This window comes from Acromyrmex echinatior, chromosome 16 (genome assembly GCF_024713525.1).
Source record: "Acromyrmex echinatior isolate Ae372 chromosome 16, ASM2471352v2, whole genome shotgun sequence".
NCBI classification, from domain to species: Eukaryota; Metazoa; Arthropoda; class Insecta; order Hymenoptera; family Formicidae; genus Acromyrmex; species Acromyrmex echinatior.
In genome coordinates, this window is record NC_141867.1 from 7,158,413 (window position 1) to 7,182,144 (window position 23,732).

Sequence of the window (23,732 nt, forward strand, 5' to 3'; positions counted from 1 at the left end):
CCCAGGTTTGACGTTTCCTACGCGCAACACACTACGCAGAACCTCACCTTACGTGAAAATCACACCGAGTTATACTGAGTTTTTTCCATAGTGTGATATAAATCGACACTAATACTTTTTCTGCTTTGTGTTCTTTCCAGTAAACGACACAGACGACACGGTATGAAAGGTGCTATTTTATTTTTGCGTTTTTTTGTCGTATAACAAATTCTTAAAGCCTTGGAACAAAAAGTTCTCGACTGAAACACGAAAGAAAGTGTATGTTTACTCTTGGTCCAAGTTAGTTTGTTAAAAATGTTTTCTTTGTACAAATTTCTAGTTTAACTTACGGAATTACTCTTTTGGAATGTTTGTGGAACAATTGGAACAATTTGTAGCGATAAGAAATTGTTTAATTTTTGAAAAAAAGAATTAGCTAAAAAAATTTTTTTAGATTTTCATTTGATATAAAGAATCGTACTTTTTGGAACAATGTTTTGAAAAACTACAAATCTATCTATTAACAATCTATAGGGATGCAAGAAATTGATTTTTTTTTTAAAGTGGGTCAACCGTAAATGCTTAAAAATTTTAGATAATCACTTGGAATAAAGCAATATATATTACTTTGGAACGATGTGAGACAAGAAAAATGCTATACAAAGTTTAAACGACTTGGAACAATTTAATAAATTATAATTTAAAAGAAAAAGGATACTTCATACACTTACGAAAAAAGAAGAATATCACTAAGTTAACTACACACACACACACACACACACATACACACGCACACACACACAAGGTGTCCCAAAATTCGAGGACAATATTATTACAACGTCAAACTTCATGAAAAATTAAGACGAAAAATCCTCTATCATTTTACAATTTTCACAATTTTCCAATTAGAAATTGCAATACTGAAAAGTTAATAAAAAATTTTGGAAAAGTTCTTAGAACTCTATGAGAAAAAAATAAACAATTTTTGTCTCTTGCTGTTTTTCTGTAAAGTTGATAATATTTGAATAAAAAATTATTGAAAACCAATATTTGGCGATATTTAATAATTAATATTTTGTCAACTGAAAAATTGCAAAATGATACAGGACTTTTCGACTTGATTTTTCACAAAGTTTCACGCTGTAATAATATTGTCCTCGAATTTCGGGCCATCCAGTAATTAAATTATTTTAATATTCTTAAAAATTATAGGCGGAATCCATAGACATTGTTCAAGATTCGGGATAGTCTTAAACTAGTGCTTGAAATGTCATAAATCAATCAGAGAACCATATTATCTTAGTCATAGTATCTTAAGATTGAGATTGTCTTCAGATTAAGAACCTATGAATCATCAGCATTTTATCATTCATATGTAATAATAACATACACACGTTTTGCATATGTATAAAAAGATATATTTTATCAATATGTAAATACAAAATATTTGACAAACTCTTCCAAAAATGTCAGTTTTTTATTTATTTAGATTTCTTTTTTGGCGATTTAATACTAAAAGTGATATCTAAATCCGAAGATTTCGCAATATTCATCATCAATGCTAACTTGACAGATGTCTTGGCCGCTTGAATAAAACTGTTCACGGGAATTACTTTTAGTTTAGCATCTAATATCAGTTGTTTAGCTTTATCGACATTATTACCCTACAAAGAAATAGACGGTTTAAAAAATGTTACAAGGCTAATATATGTAACTTAATCACCTGTAATCGCGTGATTATGGGTACGTTTATATTCAACTGTTTCGTAGCATCTATGATCCCTTGAGCGATTATATCACATTTCGTTATGCCGCCAAAAATATTCACCAAAATAGCTTCCACCTATAAAATCATTGATATATCAATTTTTTTTATATCATTTTAACTCTCGATTTTTCTAATTACATTTGGGTCCGTAGATAGTATCTTGAAGCCTTCCGTCACTGTCTCGACTGTAGCAGTGCCGCCGACATCCAAAAAATTTGCCGGCATACCGCCGTAGAGTTTTATGATATCCATAGTGGCCATCGCCAGTCCGGCCCCGTTCACCATGCAGCCAATATTTCCATCGAGAGCTATGTAACTCAAGTTATACTTCTCCGCCTCGACCTCTTTCGGATCCATCTGGGTTGTGTCTTTCAGAGCGAACAGCTCCTTCTGACGGAAATCGGCACTGTCGTCAAATTTGCATTTGCAATCCAGAGCGTAATCTGCGGTAATAAGAATTTAGTCTTATTGAAACTTATTATGTGCTCTTGTTTCTCGTATCTTATCTTATTCGCAGCGTACATTCGCCACAGATGTCTTCTGCGAACGGATTAATCTCGAGCAGCAGGGCGTCCTTCTCAACGAACAAGTCGTAGAGATTGGAGGCGACGAGCGACGCGATCTCCTTGCTGGCTCCCACGAGTCCCAGCTTATCGGCGATGTTGTTCGCTTGTTCGGGTGTTAAACCTTTCTTCACATCGATCGGTACATATACTATAGCTTCGGGATTCGTAGCAGCGACGTCTTCAATGTTTACTCCGCCTTGCTTGGAAACGATTATTACAGGCCCCTTGTGAAACATAAACGATAGCGTATTTAGATTGAATTTATTTCTGAATAGAAGAGCGACAGCAACTTACAATTATAAGTGACGAGTGAATTAAACCCATTTTATAGTTAATTTTTATAGAATATTTTCTTTAGCTATTTCTATAATTAATGACAAATGAATCATATAATATAAAGCTAATCCTTGGAGATCAATAAATCATAAAAAATGTGATACTAATAATATAAATCATTAATACACGGAATGAGTAAAATACTTAATACTTTATTAACTTCTAAAATAATATAAGACTATGTATATTCATACTTACATTGAAGGTACGTTCCAACATCACCGCCATGTAATACTCTTTACGTGGAAACATACGCGTTGTCACCATCACAGAATTGCATATCTTTCCAGTTGGTCCCGTCTGTCGAGTCACAAGCACGTTGTCAATCATACTATCTGCCAATTCTTTTACCTGTTTGATTCTGCAATGAAAGAAATTACAGCCTTTCGTTTCTTTCTATTGTGAATTACAGCTCCGTCATGTACTCACGTATCGCACATTACAACGCCGCTAACATTGCTACTCTTAAAGTGTCCCTTCGCTCTACCTCCAGCCAGAACTTGTGCTTTCAGTACGAGGTCCTTCGTATTCAGATTCTTGGCCAGAGTGGCAGCTTCATCGGATGTCTTTGCCACCCAGAAAGGCGGAGTAGGAATGCCAGCTTTTTTTAATAAAGTGTACGCCATGTGCTCATGCACCTCCAAATTTCGAACTATTTGTTTAATAACCGAAGTGTTGTGCGCTAACAGCTACAGAAAAAACAAAATATCTTATGTAAACGTATCTGTATGCAATTTTTTTTAGCGGATTAAATTATTTTATATTGGCTAATATTTTTAATTTTATTTTTTTCTTTGAAGTCTTATTATTTTATATATTGTTTAAATTATTTTATATTATACATATATATTTTTTTAAGATTAAATTATTTTGTATATAAATAATTTAATCCTACACTCAACGGTAAAGTAATTTATCTTTTTAAGATGTATTACCTGTATTCATAGTCAGGCCTTATATTCAAGGCTTCATTAAATTTATCTTCAGATACTCTACGAATTATTTCATCGGCTACTGAGCATCTAAAGATAAATTCAAGGAAGTCTTAAGTTCAAAATCTGACTATGGATCTGAATACGGATATAAAATTATCTTTATCTAACAATTAAAATAAATATATAAATGCAAAATATAAATAAAGACTCTCAATCAAACAATAGAATATAAATAAGAGTTCAGATAAGGCTAATGAGAGTCATATGTTGTTGTAAGAGCGGACAGATAGGAGAAGCAGATAATCCTCAAGTGTTGCTGGTTATCTTCAATTTATTTCGAACGTTTCAGCTCCTTTTGGAGTCTTCCTCAGCGAATACAAAATCATAGATCTTCCATTGAGAGCAAATCACTTGCAGATTGCCAGAAATGCAGCATACATTACACTCAATAGGAAATGATAAAAAACGAAGCTCAGAAATAATGATTCACATTTATAACATTGATTAAAAAAGTTATATCTGAATCATTATTTCTGAGCTTCGTTTTTTATTGTTTCCCATTGAGTATATAATGTATGCTGCATTTCTGACAATCTGCAAGTAACTTGCTCTTAATGAAAGATCTATGATTTCGTATTCGCTGAGGAAGACTTTCAAAAGAACCTGAAACGAAATAAATTGAAGACAACCAGCAATACTCGAGGATTATCTGTTTCTCCTATCTCTCTGTTCTTATAACAGTGTATGACTCAGTCATTAGCCTTATCTGAACTCTTATTTATATTTTATTGTTTATCTTTACCTGTTTATTTATTCTTCGCGCGTACATCCTTATTGAAGATGACATAAACGACATGATGGCAGCATAAAAACGTAATTTGGACTACGTACAACTATGCATGTACATTGTCGACAGTTTCCACGCTTCCTGTAAAGTTATCAAATTTGAACTTCTTCTTTCTTAATGGCTTCTAAAATATCAGAGTCTGGCCATCTCTATCCTCTCTTGTGATTGGCGAGCCCACACAATGGCAATACCAGGCTGTGTTCCAAAATTGACTGCCAGTACTGAAAATCTATAATGCAAATAACGTAAACTAACTTATTATTGTAGCATTTGCAGTGCTGGCAGTAAATTTGGAACACGGCCCTAATCGAGAACGCATATACATATCACCAATTGAGAGCAAATTTCACATCATTTTTAGGGCATGTCCAGACTCTGGGGTTTATTATGATTCTTTAGATGAAATAAAAATTACAAAAATGAGCAAACTCACTAAGTGTTAACCAATGAAGGGAGCTTTTCAGCAAGAGACACAAAGATACAAGAGTCATCCTGTCCTTATTCGATAATCAGTAAGAAAGACAGAATGACTTTTGTGTCGATTTATGTCTCTGCTGAAAAATTCCCATACTAGGTAAAAGCACTTGAGCAGAGTCTGCCACGAGTGGTTCTTCAGGGTATCAATTATAAAACTTTTTTTTCCTAAAATGGAAAATAAAAATTTTCTTCATTAACTTCAATGGCAAAAATTTTCACTTTTCACTTTCCATCCTAGGAATAGAGTTTCATGATTGATACTCAAAAAAATCGACAAATTGAATATTTTGTTTACAATTTCGACAGACAGTTATCCTGCATGAACTTGAATTCACTTACAAGACACGAGGACACTTCGTGTGCATCCGTATGACTGACACTCAATACTGAACTGAGTAGGCGATGAGCGTATATTATGCTCATTTCTTTTTTTTATTGTAATAGCGATAAGTACCACCGCAATTTATTCTTGGACGATACTTCACTCTTCACCACTTTTCATGATGATATATATACCCGCGTAAAAAATATCATCCACGTTTTTCGAATGGATTTCTACAACTGCGTAATATTCAACGTCGCGTGCGCGTTATCACTTCTTGAAGAAACTTCTTCAGGCTTTTAAAATTACGATTACAAACCTACGATATAATTATAAATATGCGCATTGTATGTTATCCACGGAAGTAGATAACACAATGAATAAAATTAGCGATGTAAAACTAATGTGTCCGAATCAGAAATATGCGTGATATAAACATCATTTTAAAAAAATTGGACGAGATATGCATTTGAGAAAAACTTTTGAGCTTTGTTCCAACAACTTCCAATTATACTTTGAGTATGTACCTATGTTTCACATTACAAATTAAACTGCACTTTAATAATAATTTAATAAAATATACTTTGCAATATATGATTATTTATTAAGCAACTTTTTATATTGTATAATCTTGAAAATTAAAGCCTAAACTAAAATTCTTGCTAAATATATAAAAAAATGTGATCTATATATGTACACATGTGAATTACATAGGTATTTAAATATTTCACACTTACATTTTAAAGATCATCTAGAATGCAATTAATTTAAAAAGATGGATAAGTAATCATCAAGTTTTGTATATTTCTCAAAGCAAAAGAAAGTACACTTGAAAAGTATGCGCTCTATCTTGTACACAAATAGTAATCACTTAAGCTAATTTTCTTTTACACTAAATGTAAAAATTTCAATAAATTGTAATCGAAATTGCTATACGCGTATTTAAATAACGTCTTTTTCTCTACATTTCGTATAATGAAAAAATACTGAAGATTTTATAGATATAATTATTGCACATAGATGAAAACTGTGTGACATATAAAATAGATAAAGAATCGCATACTACTATGTACTTCAAGTGAAAGTATGTTAATATCTATCGATAATATCTATTTCCTAAAGATAATTTGTACATATTAACAACGGATGTGAAGAAGCGATATTTCAGGTGAAGTTAATTATAGTTTTGCGATTAAAGCAAATGATAAGATATTTGTGAAGACGGATTAATTAATACAGTATGATTTGACATGAATAACACACGCGTACTTAATAAAGAAAAAATAATAGCATTTTGTCTACATGTTAAAACAAAAATTACTTTTTTATTTCTAGGTTACAGGTAAATTACCAATGTATCGTTGGTAATGAATTCGATATAAAGTCGAATTTGCGACGTTACTACTTAAAAGCTAAATCGATCATTAAGAGTTCGCTTTGTAACGCCGAGATTGCTTGACAGACTGTACATAACTTCGCTGAAAGTACGATCGTCGACGTCTCCACTGGAATCGGACGTAGTCGTGTTGCGTGTACGCGAGCGTGAGCGTGATCTCGATCTTGAGCGCTGTCGACCGAATAATGGTGCTCGGTCAATCTGGAATTTTAATGAAGTGATCATTTAAGAAAATGACCAAATATTTTAATTTCTTAAATTCCAAGTGATCTCGCTTTTCTGCTGTAACTTCTTGAACTAGAATATTAATTACAATTTTTTAATAGTAATTTGGGAGTAAAAAGAATTGTTCTCCGAAAATATAATTTGTGATGAGAAGTGATGTGTCTGCAAAAAATATGCAGGCTACAAGTTACTTCACCCTACTGCTGGCAAATATTCAACTAATGATTTTATCTAAATTACAGAAAAATTAAAAAAAAAATGTTTTCACTTTCTTTCATACTTTCTCACCTTGAATTTTTAAAAATTTTTTTAATTATTCTAAAGATCATTCAAATATAATAATAATCATCTCTATCGATTCAGTCTACTAACAAAAAGTAAAAGAAATTATTTATTAGTTGAATATTTTATCAATAAAAAGGCAGTGGTTTTTACTTTCTTTATCTCTACTTTCAATCTGTATATATTTTTTTACAAAAAGCAACTCTTCTTTTACCTCTAAATATTAATTGCGATCTAAAAAAATTTAGATCAAAAGTTACAAGAATTTAAAACAGAAAATCGCGTAAAAATTACATAAAACTTAATGGGTTAAAATAGAAAAAAAAAAAGAATGAAACAAATATACATTTTAGAGAAATCTTAACTGAAAATTGTATACCATATTTAAAGGCTGTGCGTTTTGCCTGAACGGCGATCGTCCTCTGGGCATTTGTCGCGAATTAATAATAGTTATAGGTAGGTTCTGTGCAAGGGTAAGTGGTCGCTGGCGTGTAGTGGTAGGTATATACTCGCTTCCCAATGTGCACATGACATTTGGAGTAGAGTTCAACCGGGAAGCGCTATAACATATTGTACTTTAAATATCCTGTCTCTCAAAAAGGACAAAATTTGTTATCGTTTTTAGTATCAATAAAACTATTAATAAATCTGTATTTATGAAACCAAACAAAAGGTTTATACTTCTCAATTATATACTAATATGAAAGAGTAGCCAGCCTAATGAATTAATTTGACGCAACAAATATAACAAAGTATCATCTACTTCATTCGTAGAAGTTTCTGTTCGTATTGCGCCCGTCTCTGTGCATGAGCGATCTGATCGGATCGCAGTCCACCGGTCGTGAAGCGACGTTGCGATGTTAGTATCTGTTGCCTTCCCAAAGTTCTTGGTTGCATCGAAAGTAAAACGGTCTTCTGGCCGGGTTGTGCCATCTGTAACAATTTATACACGCATTGTCGGTGTAATAAGTAATTTTCGCATATAAAATATTTGTCATATGCATGTCCGAATATTTCACTCACTCTAAATTGATTCTGCAAGGTCAGTCTCTGATTCTGCCTCTGCAACAACAGCTGCTTCACTCGTTTCACACGATTTCGATAGGCAATCTGAGCGGGACTCTGATAGCCCAGGCGATTGTGAACAGAATTCGGATCTCGCAGATTGGGCAAGCTGTTCGTTCGTTTCAGCGGGCTCTTATTGTTCGTGAAGAAGCCGCCCTGATTGAATGTCAGGTTTGTACGACTCCGGCTGCGAGTTAGGCCGAATCTATTGCCTCTGCCACGACGCACATTGAACGCGCCTCCTCTCACATTGTTTGGCTTATAATTCAAGCTCAAGTTGCTACGTGATCTCGTGAGATTGCTATTTCTCTTAAAGCGATTCCGAGCAAAACCGCCACGAGCATTGCCTGCTGTACTCGCATTACGTTGCCAGGTCTGTTGCTGTTGCTTCTTCAGAGTGGCCCCAACATTGCGCTTGATTCTCGCACCTCTTCCTCTAAATCCACCCCGGCCTCGTCCGGCACCGCGATTGCGCTTGGCGCCGCCGGGTTTTCCATTAGTTGTCGCCCTTTTTTTCTTTTTCTCCATCTTTATGATCTCATCTTAAAAGGAAGAAAACGCGCGTCATTTAATGAGCGTACGACGGCAAACGTACGACGGTGGGATCTAATCTTTGAAATTCTTAAGTCGAAACACTTAATGCTAAATCTTGGCACAGACAGCGATTCCATCGTGAGTGCATCGTTTCGGCATGTATCCCACCGAAGAAGTCGCTGAGAAGAAAGAGCATCCCAAGCATTCGTAATCCTAAAGATCTTTGCCTACAAAGATATTCTTGTAAATACGTAGAATGCAATCCGTGCAATATCTCCTCATATATTGCAGCATATATTTTTCAGATTGTTATAATAGAATAAAATATAGATTAATTCTGAGCATTAAATTAACAGCATTAAATTAACGTTTCTGAAATTATTTTTTATATAAAGTTATAATACGAGAATTAATAAATATAAAAAATTATAATTCTCAGAAATTTTAATTTACAATATCAATCATACAGAAAAAAAATTATAAAATATGCAGATTTTTTAAAAGTCAATAAATAAATCATTTAATAATTAAATATCAAAACCCAATAATTTAATAAGAAACAAAATACAGTATTGATTTAAAACAAAATCAAAGAATGTTTGAACTTTATAATCAGAATATAATTAAAATGTTTAATATGTGCAATGTAATTTTTTGCATTGCGTTTTTTCTTTTGCTTTTCAATAATCACTACTTTTACTCAATAATCTTTACCCCTATTTGTCATTTTTTTTTTGCTTTACGGATTACTTCAAAATGGTGTCCGATTAAAGAAAGAATGCTGGCAGTTCATGTTCTCCATTAATGCAACGTTGCTTCCTAGGAATTGCATTTCTACTTTGTCCTCTTCTTTTCATTATTTTTTATCTTTTCCATAAGCTGAACCAGTCAATGATTCTTCTTATGACGAGGTCTTCCGTTAATTTTAACGTTATATTTCAGAAGATTTTCAAGGAGCCCGTACAGATTGCTACGTTGATCGATATATAAATAAATAACGCATAAATATATCGCTTCCTGGAATTGTTTGCGCGACATTGAAAACGATGAAGTTTCATCGGAATATTAAAACCAGCCTGCCTACTAGAGTACCTGCATTTTCAGATTGCCAGTAAATATTATACTAATGCAATGTCAATAGACTATAAATTAATTTGAAGTAGCGCTACATATCAAGGAGATAAAGGAGATTTTAATTCGCGTTTGATTCTCCAAATCCTTTTTCATTCTGGCTGTAGCAATAGAAGAGAAACAAAGGCGAAATTAATCTTATCGTTTCGCCGAGTGTTCCTGTTACACAGCAGTAGAGATAACGTTATACCGGCATGCGTAATGTGAGGAAGCGTCTCGTTCCATACTTGGCATTCTAGGCGAATAACAGTTGCTCGTGATGCAACGGATGAAAATATAAAATTACGTAAGTTTTGCGCTTGTCTTAAGCGTGAAAAGAGAGCGTAATTTTTCATGAGGAATAAATCATGATCACAACGCTTGACACAGCCTCTCGAAATGTTTTTTAGCCTTTTTAGCCATTGCCTTTTTCTCAAACTGAAAATTACATGTGAAATGTTAATGATGCAATAAATTCCTTTCATGATGATTCCTAGTGGAAATTAATCGTCGGGAAGATTAACGGTGTATATAATATGTAATTAGCGATGAATTGTGATTGCATAATATGCATCAGGTCACATATATCAGTAATAACGCGATTCACGATCCTCTTGCTGCAGCAAATCTCACTCCGATTTCTCTTCTGTAATTGAATCGCTGTAGACTATTTCGTTATTACGAAGAAGATCCAACGTCGCAATATGATTAAATTGCCATTTTCAAAATTGTTATGTTAAAAAGTTTTAAGATGTTTGAAAACATATTCCAATATGCGTCATAATTTCATAAATAATCTTCGAATGAAAATTGATTCTATGTACATAATACAATTACGACAGACAACTTCATGTTTATTCGTGTAATCAAGAAGTATTAAAGGTGTAAACTTTAGAGCGGCTGGTATAGAATTTCAGAACGATCCCAGGCATAAGAAATTCCTGGTTCTTGATTTTGCTTCATGGTATTTTTATCCATTTCTTGTCACATAATACATCGTTCTTTTTTGCTTGCAACACAAAGCAAAGGATTATAAACAATTGCGATTAAGAGATATAATCGTTTATGGCAGATATGATGCAATTCTTGGAACAAGATTCTGGAACAAATTTTTGTTATTACAATCGCATTTCTTGTGCGTCGATATGATTGTATTTCCTCAACAACTGAGGCAAGCTCAATATCCGGGAACATTACTTGAGACAAATAAAAGTGTTTTTTAAGCATAACATCTTGAATAGTTTTCTATCATTTCAATTGTATTTCCTAAATGTTGATGCACTTATTTTCTGGACACTGGTGTTTTTCTTGAAGCAACCAATACATTGCAAATCGTAGAATATGATTATTTGAGGAAAATATAGAACAATGTTTTATGTAACATCCTGACACAGTCTTAGATCATTTCTTGGTATTTCAATCACGATTCCTGGAACGTTGATGCTATCAGTTTCTTCCCAAAACAAACAATTGCAATAGCAAAGTATGGTTGTTTGAGGCAAATATAAATAATATTAATAATTTATAATAATTTTTTAACTATTAATAAATTTTAAATTTATTAAGTTCCCTTACATATCTAAAATCTAACTATATTTTATATCAATTAAAACAATTAATCTAAATACACATTCCTGTACATTTACTTTGTTACGACTTCTTTCAATTATTTTATTCATGAAAATGACGGGCAATTTGTACATATTTTATATAAATTTCAATTTATTTAATTTAATAAATTTACTATTAAATAAATGATGTTCTGAATAAATATCCTGATAAATTCTCAGATCGTTTCTCGGTGTTTGCTGGAATTTTTTGGATGTACTTATGCAGATGCAGGTTTCTTCCTAAGGTAAGCAATCAAGATCATAGAATGCTATTAAGGCAAGTAACAGTGCTTTATATACTAGTACATCAAACTTGTCTTGATTACATTTCCTATATGTTCATGTACCTATATATTCTGGACATCAATTTCCTTCTCGAGATAAGTACAAAATTTGATTATTTTCAGTAATCATGAAACAATTCTTCGCACATAAACTTGTGGTATAAATCATCCTACCATTCCACGCTATTTCTATAAAATTTCCTATCAATCTGTTAGATCTTTTCTTCTTCCCGATGATCAAATAAATTACAATTGTGATCGCAGAATCATTTAGGATGGATGAGAAGTTCTCGCATCTGCTTTCACATGTTTCATTCAGATTTCTCTTTCTTTTTCCTAACTAAAAGAGCGATCGTGATTATCCAACAACATACAATATGAGCAAAATTCTGATGATTCCCCTTTCTCTGGCCTTTTTTTCTGAAAAAGAAGTCTCTTTCTTTTCAAAACCATTTCCTCTTTCGCGAGCATGCTTTAACAAAGGCGCCATCATGTCGATCGATTGATCAATCGGCACCTCACGAAGAAGAATATCCCATCATCGTGGCTTCGATGTACTTGAATGTACGTTTTATGCAGCATCCTCTGGGAAACACTAGGAGCAAGAGGAAAACGTCTTCCATATGTAAAAGCAAAAAACAAATGCAGGTACTCTACGCACCGTATGCAAGCATGCTGTAATATCACGTACGTAACATGCGCCGACGCCATTTTGTCGATCCATTGCCCAACGCGAGGGAAAGCAACGTGGGCTCATCCGGGATTATTGGCAAAACCGTTAGATTGTCGGGACTCTGGCGACTTACCAAGCGACATGTTCACTTTAGCGTCAATCTCTGACATTTTTGTGCGATCTCTGCTTTCGCTCTCTTTCCTTTTGTATCTTTCTCTCTATCTTTTACGTCGTTCTCCAAGATTTCCTTGTGCCAAGATTTCGCACGTGTTTATAGCACAACACACGATAATTCGTCCAACCGATTCTTCTTGCTCGTTGTACGACTTCGAACCTCATCCACGAACAATTGACAACGCGACAAATATGCGAAATTAATACGATAAAACGAACGAAAAAGGAAACATTCAAGAACTGACTGTAGACAACTGTAGCGGGTAGCCAGAGTGACCTGTGACATAGATTGCATTGATAAAAATTCTAGCAAATAGTGCAGCGCGCTATCAGCGCCATCTGTCGACGGCTTAACGTAACTCGTAGCTACTTAATTAAAGTGGGAAGCACAGATTCTTGCATAAGGCTTAAACACAATAGGCATAGGCAACAATGAATAACGAGTTGTAATCAGGGGGTCTATTCTGTATCTCAAACAAGTAAAAATTACAAAAGCGAACAAATTTACTAGATGTTGACCAATGAAATAATCAGTATTCTAGTAAATTCGCTCACTTTTATAATTTTCACTTCATTTCAAGATACAGAATTGATCCCCAGAGCTTTGGTATGTAAGTTCGATATTATATGCTGGAGCTCTGATTGGATAGCTTATTATTCTCTATTCCCTGTGACTATTGTGTTTAAGCTTTAACACATAAGGCACACAATGGAGAAAATATTAGGAATAGGAATATTAAGGATATATCCACACAACTTACATAGTCGCATAAACGCATAAAGAAAATCACATTTCTCTTATAAAGTCACATGTAAAAATGTAATTGGACAATTTTCTTTATGCATACGTTTATTATGAATACGTTTATTTATGCGATTATGCAAGTTTGTATGGATATATTCTAAGATTTTAACCTATCAGATACCAGTTACATCTCTCTCTCTCTCTCTCTCTCTCTCTCTCAGAATCTGGTAGATTGAAATATTTATTCCTGTTCCTAATATTTGTTTTATTGTGCGCAGATCCAAGATATAAGAAATCCAACCAATCAGAATTCTTTATTTCATGGAAAAGAAAGAAACGAAAGACTTTGATTGGTACATTTTCTTATGCATACGTGTTATGCGTTATGTAAGAATCTGTGTTCTTTGCTTAAGGCTCTACGCACAATGGAGAAAATCACGGAGTAAAGTGAAATCACAGTGTGGATATATAGAACTGTGGAATAGAGAATGCGTCATTGGCCCACCGAAGGTTCGAATCGGATCAGAACAATGGAGCGGAATCAACACGACGAATCATTACATCCTTGTTGTTTGTCTACGTTAAACAAAGATAAAATGATTCACTGCGTTGTGTCAGGGTTGGTAAAAAAACATGTTTTAAACGTGTTTTAAACAATTTAAAACATACTTAATTGATGTTTTTAATGTTTTAAATGTTTTTTTTTATAGCATTGTTTAAAGCATATTTGAAGCATTAAAAACATATTTAAGAAGAAACATGTTTTATTCTGTGAAATAATAAAAAGAAACCGTAGTCTATCAATTCTAAACTGTGTCCTTACTGGAAAGCACTCTCCCTCTGGTTGTATTAGTCCAGATCCTCATGCAGACTGATTGTGAGCGTTGATTAGTAAATTGGAGATAAAATTTACTTTCGTCGATTTTTTATTTTTTATTTCAGATATATATTATATCCAGTTTATTCTTTTAAGATTCTGTTTTTTGAAATGCCGACTATCATGGAACATCATCCTTAATATCTTAAAATATCTGATCGATTTTTATTGCTAAACATAGAGTCACTGATGCTTCTGATTTGCTGTCGTGATAAGTGTTGAGTAAGCATAATGTATAATGACTTTTATCCATCATGAGTTCTACACTAGAGAATGGAAAGAGAGTTGCAAACTGATTACATGACCTGGTCTCTTATTGGTCCCAGGTACCAATTCTGTGGAGTTTTGGTGACTTGTATGTCATGACTATTAACTATTTAGGAGAGATAAAAAATTGCGCAGTTTAAACAATGAACAACTTTACATCGCGCTCTTGTGTCTGACAGTGTCATTTATAGCTGAAAAGCTCTTAATAAATTCACTCTCAAAATCATAATACATAGATAGGGATATTCATAAATTGAAACCTTTATCTGTAACAAAAAAATTATTATGTTAAAAATAGAAATTTATTTAAAGATTTATATGAATAAAATTTTAAATCTATAGTAATATTGTACAAGTTTGGTAAGAATACAAGTCATACCTGATTTATGGTATTATTTGTCGTTGATAATACCGATGATAATTGTTGCTGCAAATAGGACATTTCTCGTATTTTAACTTCTGTACGTAATTTTGAAGCAACATGTCCACGTGATACGAAGATTATGTTAATTTTTCATTTAAACATATGGTACATTTTCTTTCATTATGTATCTGTTTTTACCTGTAATCCATTTTATATTTTTTACAGAAAAAAATGGAGCATTTTCTTTTTCTGTACTCTTTTTAATAAGCCAGTATCCATAATCATCTTCAGACACTTTGTGAATATGTTCTATAAAGAAATCCATTATTTTATATGTTTATGTGTTTGTATACTCATACGTATAATACTATATGCACCAACGAAATGCTATTAAAGACAGCCGATCCTGGATAAATTCTCGTGATTATCAATAAGAATCCCCAGGGGATCAGGAAATAATTGAAGAACGACAATATTGTCGACAATTGATATAAATTTGCGATTATTGACATAAATATTTGGATAATATATTATTAAATTCATGACTTTTTATTATATAAATGCTGCATAAATAATAATATATGTACTTGTAATGCTATAGTATTTTATATATTGCCACAAAATTACAATTTTTTCCTCTACAGTTATTGTATTTATTGATAATCAAACTCTGACGACAACATTAAAATTACAAGTGTAAATAAGAATCAATTATATATATAAAATTTTAAATATATATATATATATACATGTATACGAAACTAGTATAATAAAATTAGTATTATATTATCGGCTTCTTTCAAAATAGTATGCTAACTTTCGTAAGACCAACTGTTTTTAATAGCACCTCGTTGGTGTTATATGTTATATATTACGTTAATATAAATAATATTAAGTAAAATATACCAAAAAATGTTTAAACACAAATAAGAAATGAAAGCTATTTTGGGTTAAGGCGAAGCTTCTTGGTGCTTGGTAATATTCATGTAAATATACAAGTGCAAATATCAATTCTATAAACTGTGCACCGATTCGATTTGTTGGGTTTGAAACACAATCATGAAGAAATAATTTCACAATTATTTTCTTTTCTAATTTATGTTAATACATACATGCAATACTACAAATATAATTAAATAATTACCTTTATTATTTTAAGTATGTATCTCGATTTCTTTTTCCCTAGCTTCAACTGTGAAAACAATTAATTTATTACATTTAAGTAGACATGTTGACTTTAAAATATCTGATTTTTTACTATAGATATATGAAACTATGTCAGAATATTATGTGTTATGTCACGTGTGTGTGTGTGTTTGTATACATGTACATATACATATATAATATAAACAATATTATGTGAAATAGACCAAACAGTATATAAACACAAAATATAAAACGAAAGCCATTTTAAATCGAAGCAAATCTTAATGTTAGTAATATTCATATGTGATATATAAATACAATTATATCAATTTTATAGACTATATGCATGATTCGGTTACTTGAATTTGGAACACAATCATGAACTGAAATGACAACCTCGCAATTATCTCAATTCATGGCTTTCTTTTTCTTCTCTTATTTGTGTATACATATAATACTACAAATTACACTATGTTAAATAATTACCTTCATTAGCGTAAATATTTTCCTCAACTTTTTTTTCCATATCTTCAACTGTAAAAAAAATTAATTTATTATATTTAGGGGAATATTTAGGGCCTATTTAAAAAGGGACACCCTGTATACATATGATACTACAAATATATAATATATTAAATAATTACCTGCGTTATCGTGAGTATTTCCCTGAACTTTTTTTTTCCTAGCTTGAACTATAAAAAAATTAATTTGCTATTACTTCTAATTTAAGTTAACATGTTATTACTTCTAATTTTTTGTTGTAGATATTAAACTAACTATATATGATGTTAGAAGCAAAAAATCGTATGAATTCTTCTTGTAAATATTGAAATAAATTTTTCTGTATTCATGTGTTTAACAGATTAATAAAATGTATACAAAATCTTTTGTAAACGTAAATGTATAATAGAATTTGTAGTGTCCTGCATTTCTTGCAACTTATATTTACTACAATTAATAAAGTTTTCTGAAAAAATATTCTTGATCTGGTATTTTGATGTTCTTCCAAAATCAAAATCGTGATTAATGAAATTCTATGATTTGTAATTACAGATTTAATATTTGTAATATTATTAATATAATGACAACTTTGTAATATTATTAGGTGTTGGAATTAATTCGTAGCGTTTTACAAGTGATGGGAAGTACTTTCATTAATGTATTTTTTAATGCTCATGTGAAATAAATAACATTCTTTCATTAAAAACGCTACGAATTAATTCCAACACCTAATACTAATATAATGACAATGCTTTTTGTTCTTATATTCTAGAAGAAAAAGCATTTGAAAATTTCTTTTATGAGATCCTCTGTTCATATGTTTGTTTGTATAAGTTTGTAATATTGCTGATGCTTGAAATAAAAATCAACAAGCCAGTGACAGATGGAATTTATTGTAGAATCATATTATTGTTATAGTTGTTGCTTTCTTAATTTAAGCATCTTTAGAAATGTAATAAGTGCACACACACTCCCATATATTTCGTGTGCGCGTTATATTCTAAAGAAGATGTTAAAATTAAGAAAGCAGCATCTACAGGATTACTTTTAGAATTGTGTCTAAACTAAACAATTATTACTTCGCAATAAATAGACCGAAAACAAATAAAACCATTGTTTTGTAGAGGAAAATTGTTGATTTGTTTTGTATGGTATCGTTTGTTGCGAAGTAGTAATCGTTTGTTTAGACATAATTCTAATGGTCGTCCTGCATAACAATAATATGAATATAATTATACAATTTTATCTGTCGCTGGATTATGTTATTGGACACTATTTTCTGCATATCAACAATATTGTAATTCAATAGACAAACATATGAACGAATCATATAAAAAAGACTTTCAATGCCCTCAATTCAGAAACTATTGATACAAGTTTTATGCTTAACGCATTTTTGATGGGGAATGCAAGAATTATAATATATAACAAATTAAAGCAAATTGATCAAAAACATTTTTCTCATAAAAATAGTGCGAGATCTTTTAATAATAGTAATTTATTATACTTAAACAATAAGTTGTGTGTGTGTGTGTGTGTGTGTGTGTGTGTGTGTGCGCGTGCGTGCGTGTGTGTGTGTGCGCGCGCGCGCGCGCGTAAAAAAATATTACCCTTGAAATTTTCTCGTTCGTCTTCACCCCTTCGTCTCTGACTTTTTTTTTTATATGGAATTCAGAAGTTGAAACTAATTAAAATTAAAGAAATAAAAAAGATTTAATTTATTATTATATTTTATATGGTAATTTATTATTAATTATTTGAATTTTACCTGAATTAACAACTTCTTCTGTAAGTAAATCAGCATATATTTCCTCGTCTTCAACACTGAGATCTAAATTTGAAAAATTAATTATAAAAATTATAAAAAGTAATTGTAAAAATATGTAAATACATTCATATTACAAATAAATTATATTTATCTATATAATTAATTCTTTTTTATGAAACAAGAACAGCTTAAATCTGATGAAAGTAATCCAATGAAATTAATACAAGTTCAATACGTCATATCGATAAAATAATTCTATATATAAAAATTTTAATTCAAAAATATAATTCATAAAATATATTGTAATAACTGCGATGTATCTTATATTAGTCCAACCAAAATTTAAATACTCACCAATTAATGATGACATATGATGTTGCTGATAACTCATTTCATTATCAAAAACTTGCAGAAATTGTTCTAAAGAAAAAAGACCAGAAGATAAATAATTTTGTGCGTCTCGTATTTTTATATTTCTAAACATACTGGATGGAAAACGGATGTTTGTCATTTGTTGACCGTTTATTAAACGATCATAATTGATTTCTTGATTCATAATTAGTTTAGAAACATTATCTACAAAATTTAAATAAAAATTAATTGCATTGGGAGTAATTATTAAGTAAAATTAATAATTTAATTATCGTAAATATATAGGTGACTTGGGACAATGCAAGTAACTTGGGACAGTGCAGGTAACTTGGGATAGCATATAGTTTTGTTAAATTCAATCATAAAATCCATCCATGAGTCTCTAAAGAAAGTTTAAGTTTTACATTTCTTTTAGAGACTCATGGATGAATTCCTTGATTGAATTTAACAAAAATACATGCTGTCTCAAGTTATCTACACTGTCTCACATCACCTATACTTACAGTATCCACATAATCTTTATATTGCTATGTATAATAGCATTTTATAAAACATATAGGATTTGTATTATCAATAAAGTATTACATTATACGTACTTAAAAATAACCATAAATTTGGATGAACCGTTTGGATTTTATGTATCATGATATTATGAAACGATTCTACAAAGTTAGTGGTCCTATCCGCTGCCTTTGGGCAGCGATATACGCAAACTTTTTCTAATATTGAAAGCCATGTACTTTTCATATATGCCATAAAAAGTATCATATTAGGATAAAAATAACATTCTTTATTCGTAATTATTTGCATAAGATTTAAACCTTGTGAAAACATTTCTGGTGGTGCTAATGCTAACGCCATTGCTATGGACACTACCTTATGCGGTATAGTAAGTCCTAACTGTATCCATTTTTTCAAAACTGTCTACAAATACAATACAGAATATATGAGTAAATCTAATTTTAATCATTTTATCATTTATAAGTAAAGTATTTTATGAAAAGTTACTATATGAAAAATTTTTTAAATATTCTAATAAAGTTTTATAAATAATCTAATAAAAAAGTGGATAAAAAATTAATTGATATGATATTTATTTAATATTAAAAAATGATTTATTTACTTGGCAATAATGGAACCAATAGCCATATAGAGATGCCTGAGGAAATTGTTTATGAAGAGTATTCATTAATACTTTTTCATAATCCATTATTATATAATGTAAATTGTTTTGTAACTTAGGTACCAATTTAACTATTTCTTTCCATATCGAATTGTAAACAAATTCTGTTTTCGCTTCGCATAGAATAAGTAATACTACAACACCCTAAAGATAATATTACAAAGTATTATAAAAGATTGCACACAATAAATATACATAATATACATAATAATATACAAATAATTTATATTCATTGTATAATATCAGTACCTTCTCCATGTATCGCACATGTACTGAAAATAATTTGGCAAATTTTGGCATTCTGGGTATAGCCTAAAATATGTATACATATATGTTAACACACAAACATATCGTACATATTGTATTTTCTGCATATATATATTCACAAATATTCTAATAATATTTATCAATCATATTTAAACAAAATATTAGCAACAGCTACTTACGGAAAATGTTCCATTTACATAAATTTCAGAACTCTTCTCTAATAATTTTAAAAGTTTATCAGTAGTGAAAATATATGAATATTTGTTGTCTTCAGATATAATGCAGCTTTTATAAACAGATTTTGTAAATTCATATTCTTTAAGTAAATCATTTAAATCACAAACACTTGAAGGTACTGGAGGTCGCATTTTAATTTTTTCTCTTGACAACAGAGTTTTCATTGCATTATACGAAATATTTGCTGCTGCACTTTGATTCTTTTGAGAAATTGTATTATATATTTCTTTGGATGTTGCAGTGGTATGTTTAGACATTTGAATCATTTCTCTTTTTAATTTGAAAATATCTATAACATGAGGTTCACTTGGATGATTATGCGTATTTCCTAAAGTAAATTTTTCATTTTGTACCATTAATACGCCTCTACATAAATGACTGCGTCTTCTTGCACAGCGATATACATGAGTATATCTTTTATCAATATTATATTTATATCCCTCATATACATATATAAAACTGTTTCTCCTTTTTCCAGGTATTACTTCCATTGATGCTGTGCTAAAAATAAAACATAATGTCTATTGTATTCAGTAAAAAATTTTTCGTATAAGAACATTTATTGTGTTGCTCTCATGTAGAAAACAAAAATATCAAGTTAAAGTAAAATACTTACAATGTGAGCTTGGCACTTCCGTTTTTTCGTTTTCAGCTCGTTAAAATTAAGGAATGATTACTATTAAAAATTTTCAATATTATTAATATATTTTCGGTTAGATCATCAAATCCATTTAAATTGATTTTCGTTTATTAGGATGATAACTTAAAAACAAAACCTTACCAATGTAGGAAGAGTAACATGAAAACAAGTATTGTTTGTTTATGATGATAAATTTCTCATCACATAGATTTCTCAAGTACAATCTTATCATCAATTTGATTGCTTCTCTTTATTCCAGATGTAAATATATAATGCATATTCATTTCCTTTTCTCATAGTAGTATATGTTAAAATTAAAAAATATGTATAACTTTTTTTTATTCACAATAGGTCTCTATTATTCACAATGAAGTCTGAATTAAAACAACACCTTTGACAACAAAATTTTATACATGTTATACAAAGTATAACATTATAGGTACAATGATTTTGAGTATAGCTGAAACATAAAAAAGATTGATTGCGTTGAAAGTTCGACAATCATATCGGCATGCAATTATCATTTCTGAAATTAATTCATTTATATGAATATATAATACATAATAGTTTAACATCTTAACATTCAGACCACAGTGGCGTTTCGTATTTAAAGTAATATATTTAACATAAACGGTCTTGTTTCCAATCTTATTATAAATTAAAAATCTCATAAATATGTATTTACTTGTTTTTACAGTGTTACAAACACTGATTGCATTCAGCAGACCAATCAGATTTTAGATCTAGAAGAATACGTCAATAGCAGTGAGTATTCACTCAACTGTTGAATCTGCTGAACGCAATTACTGAAATCTGAATGTCAACGGCACTATTTTATATGTATACTATACTATTTAAAAATCTTATGTACAATTCACACAGCATACAACATTCAATGTATGACGATACAGTATTCAATAAGGGAATTCGATTCTAATCAGCAACATTTTGTTTCCAGGAAACAAATTCTCCTATTGGATATCAAATATCATATACTATTACTTGTATTCATAATCAAGATTTATATTTAAGACTTTCTTAAATTTATCTTCGGATGCTCTATAAATTATTTTATTGGCTACTGAGCGTCTAAAAATAAATTTAAAAAAGTCTTAAATATAAGGTCTAACTATGAACATATGTGAATCCTACATATTGGATTTCAGGCATCATATGCTACGGAAATCCTATTTTTATGAGTATTATGATTAGGAATGTGACTTTTAGGGCGACTGTTATCAATGCCAATTAACTTAACAACAAGACTGTATATCATTTTTAACCTTATCTCTTCATGATATACTTCTCTCTATCTCTGCGTTCCTTTTTTAACTATACTTAATTGTGATAAAAATAATGAAATTCTTCTATCTATAATAATAATTCTGCTGATTGAGCTAATCGTTGATTAAGTTAATCGGCATTGATAACAATTGCCCTTAAACTACACTGACAGATTACCATTATATATTATATGATAATACTAGTAGTAATAATTATCATTATATATGATAATACTAGTAGTAATAATTGAAGCCGAATTAATACTGGAATCATGAATTGTGTATCTTAAAATCAAAGGTGAAAATTACAAAAAGCAAACATTCATTAAAATATTTATAACTTCATTGATCAAAAGCTAGTAAATTCGCTCACTTTTCTAATTGTTATCTCATTTAAAGGTACGTTTATGTACATATCAAAAAAGGTTCTTTAGTTTAGCCTTTCCTTAAAAATCTATGAAATTAAGCTTATTTGACACGTTTTTGCATGAAACGAAAGAACTGGCAAAAAAAGCGTCGCTTTTCTTTACAAACCGAGATAACAAATTATTAAGTTTTTTTTTCATTATAGTCTCTCTGACAAGGAAAATAGATGCATTCTGCTCTACCTTTTATCAACATAGCACAATGAATTTCTTGTATCAATTCTCTTTTCCATCCGTATTTTTCCATACACGAAATTTCCTATTAACAATTCTTTTTTAATCCGTAAATCGGAAATCAGCTTCTCAAGTACAGAAAACTGCAGAAAACTTTTAATTCATATATGTAGGGTATAAGTGGAATCGAAGTTCGAACTGGTTCGAATTCGAAATCTGCTGAAATGATTCGATGTCCCAATCGTTCTCCTTCTTCTGAATTTCCTATTTGGTCTCCGACCCAAGAAAAAGGGTCACAATACTATGCGATGAATCCAAAGATGTGACATCTTCGAGGGATGCCTCACTTTTGCAAATTTTATTCCTTAGGTACTTTTTCTTCTTATTAATCCCCTGCTTTGTCTTCTTAGGGTCTTTAGGTTAGGGTCCTTAGGTTAGGTCCTTCCTATATTCCTTAGGTTAATGTAGGTTAATGTCCCAATCATTAAGCTGAAAACACAATGAAAAACTCGAGCAATAGGAATAGAAAGTAACAAATTTCAACCTATCAGAAATCATATATACCAGAATGGACGCTTTCTGATAGGTTGAAATCTCTTATTTCTTGTTGCCTGTGCTTTTCATTAGGCCTGTTCTTTTTAATGAATTTTTGCACCAGTTCATCTTTCTTCTTCTTTTCTCCTGGGCTTCTATTCTTGAAATAAAACATATTGTACAATATATGAAAGTCTAGAGAAATACTACAGTATACGTTATATATACTATAGTATTATTCTGAAATTTTGTATACGTTTCTTTTCAAGAATTTAGAGGTTCTGAAGAGAAAAGAAAAAAGATGAACTGGTGCAAAAGTTCAGCTAAAAAGAATAGACCTATTGTGTTTCCAGTTTTATCTTTATG

The 23,732-nt window shown here is 30.8% G+C and overlaps 3 protein-coding genes and 2 long non-coding RNA genes across 15 annotated transcripts; 2 read left to right on the forward strand and 3 right to left on the reverse strand.

The window, feature by feature from the left end:
* The first annotated feature begins 11 nt into the window (after positions 1-11).
* Positions 12-3,420, forward strand: LOC105148978 (uncharacterized). 3 transcript variants are annotated; one of them, XR_015547802.1, is made up of 3 exons: positions 12-160; positions 1,900-2,452; positions 3,062-3,420. It is a non-coding gene; the product is annotated as an uncharacterized LOC105148978 (long non-coding RNA). The 3 variants fall into 3 exon arrangements; XR_015547803.1 differs by lacking the exon at positions 3,062-3,420 and having other exon boundaries at positions 1,900-2,195; positions 2,281-2,797; XR_846518.2 differs by lacking the exon at positions 3,062-3,420 and having other exon boundaries at positions 1,900-2,797.
* LOC105148979 (succinate--CoA ligase [ADP-forming] subunit beta, mitochondrial) lies at positions 1,375-5,866 on the reverse strand. The gene is made up of 8 exons (XM_011061078.2): positions 5,248-5,866; positions 4,387-4,512; positions 3,079-3,338; positions 2,848-3,010; positions 2,270-2,537; positions 1,886-2,190; positions 1,703-1,822; positions 1,375-1,643 (listed from the first exon to the last, which is right to left on the reverse strand). Exons 2-8 carry the CDS (start codon positions 4,438-4,440, stop codon positions 1,461-1,463), a joined length of 1,353 nt encoding a protein of 450 aa, XP_011059380.1. The 5' UTR covers positions 4,441-4,512; positions 5,248-5,866; the 3' UTR covers positions 1,375-1,460.
* A 148-nt stretch (positions 5,867-6,014) lies between these two features.
* LOC105148975 (hypothetical protein) lies at positions 6,015-12,903 on the reverse strand. Of its 3 annotated transcripts, none has more exons than XM_087414726.1 (5): positions 12,829-12,903; positions 8,157-8,740; positions 7,897-8,066; positions 7,513-7,693; positions 6,015-6,827 (listed from the first exon to the last, which is right to left on the reverse strand). In XM_087414726.1, the coding sequence occupies exons 2-5, from the start codon at positions 8,724-8,726 to the stop codon at positions 6,636-6,638; spliced, it is 1,113 nt and encodes a 370-aa protein (XP_087270852.1). In that variant the 5' UTR covers positions 8,727-8,740; positions 12,829-12,903; the 3' UTR covers positions 6,015-6,635. The 3 variants fall into 3 exon arrangements, with proteins under 3 accessions (XP_087270852.1, XP_011059375.1, XP_087270853.1); XM_011061073.2 differs by lacking the exon at positions 12,829-12,903 and adding an exon at positions 12,543-12,684; XM_087414727.1 differs by lacking the exons at positions 7,513-7,693; positions 12,829-12,903 and adding an exon at positions 12,543-12,684.
* LOC105148974 (uncharacterized) lies at positions 9,452-23,527 on the reverse strand. 7 transcript variants are annotated; one of them, XM_087414719.1, is made up of 17 exons: positions 23,397-23,527; positions 22,842-23,321; positions 21,092-21,410; positions 20,927-20,986; positions 20,253-20,811; positions 20,056-20,118; positions 19,747-19,950; positions 19,220-19,547; positions 18,606-18,827; positions 18,252-18,314; positions 18,094-18,167; positions 16,627-16,674; positions 16,469-16,516; positions 15,981-16,028; positions 14,852-15,145; positions 12,428-14,738; positions 9,452-12,331 (listed from the first exon to the last, which is right to left on the reverse strand). In XM_087414719.1, exons 5-15 carry the CDS (start codon positions 20,799-20,801, stop codon positions 15,056-15,058), a joined length of 1,737 nt encoding a protein of 578 aa, XP_087270845.1. In that variant the 5' UTR covers positions 20,802-20,811; positions 20,927-20,986; positions 21,092-21,410; positions 22,842-23,321; positions 23,397-23,527; the 3' UTR covers positions 9,452-12,331; positions 12,428-14,738; positions 14,852-15,055. The 7 variants fall into 7 exon arrangements, with proteins under 7 accessions (XP_087270845.1, XP_087270844.1, XP_011059370.1 ...); XM_087414718.1 differs by having other exon boundaries at positions 12,398-14,738; XM_011061068.2 differs by having other exon boundaries at positions 9,452-14,738.
* Positions 16,505-16,960, forward strand: LOC147907101 (uncharacterized). The gene is made up of 2 exons (XR_015547804.1): positions 16,505-16,636; positions 16,747-16,960. It is a non-coding gene; the product is annotated as an uncharacterized LOC147907101 (long non-coding RNA).
* Positions 23,528-23,732: the final 205 nt, after the last annotated feature.

Excerpts from the sequence above, each read along its gene's own strand:
- LOC105148974 (XM_087414719.1), bottom strand. The coding sequence starts at position 20,801 with ATGGAAGTAATACCTGGAAAAAGGAGAAACAGTTTTATATATGTATAT. Across the intron at positions 19,951-20,055 it reads ATGTGCGATACATGGAGAAG|GGTGTTGTAGTATTACTTAT; the intron begins GTACTGATATTA and ends TATTATCTTTAG. Across the intron at positions 16,029-16,468 it reads AAATATTTACGCTAATGAAG|TTGAAGCTAGGGAAAAAGAA; the intron begins GTAATTATTTAA and ends TTGTTTTCACAG.
- LOC105148975 (XM_011061073.2), bottom strand. The coding sequence starts at position 12,579 with ATGTCAGAGATTGACGCTAAAGTGAACATGTCGCTTG. Across the intron at positions 8,067-8,156 it reads CCTTGCAGAATCAATTTAGA|ATGGCACAACCCGGCCAGAA; the intron begins GTGAGTGAAATA and ends AAATTGTTACAG. Across the intron at positions 6,828-7,512 it reads ACGCACAGCCTTTAAATATG|ATTGACCGAGCACCATTATT; the intron begins GTATACAATTTT and ends TTAAAATTCCAG.
- LOC105148979 (XM_011061078.2), bottom strand. The coding sequence starts at position 4,440 with ATGTCGTTTATGTCATCTTCAATAAGGATGTACGCGCGAAGAATAAAT. Across the intron at positions 3,011-3,078 it reads GGCGTTGTAATGTGCGATAC|AATCAAACAGGTAAAAGAAT; the intron begins GTGAGTACATGA and ends CTTTCATTGCAG. Across the intron at positions 1,823-1,885 it reads TACTATCTACGGACCCAAAT|GTGGAAGCTATTTTGGTGAA; the intron begins GTAATTAGAAAA and ends ATGATTTTATAG.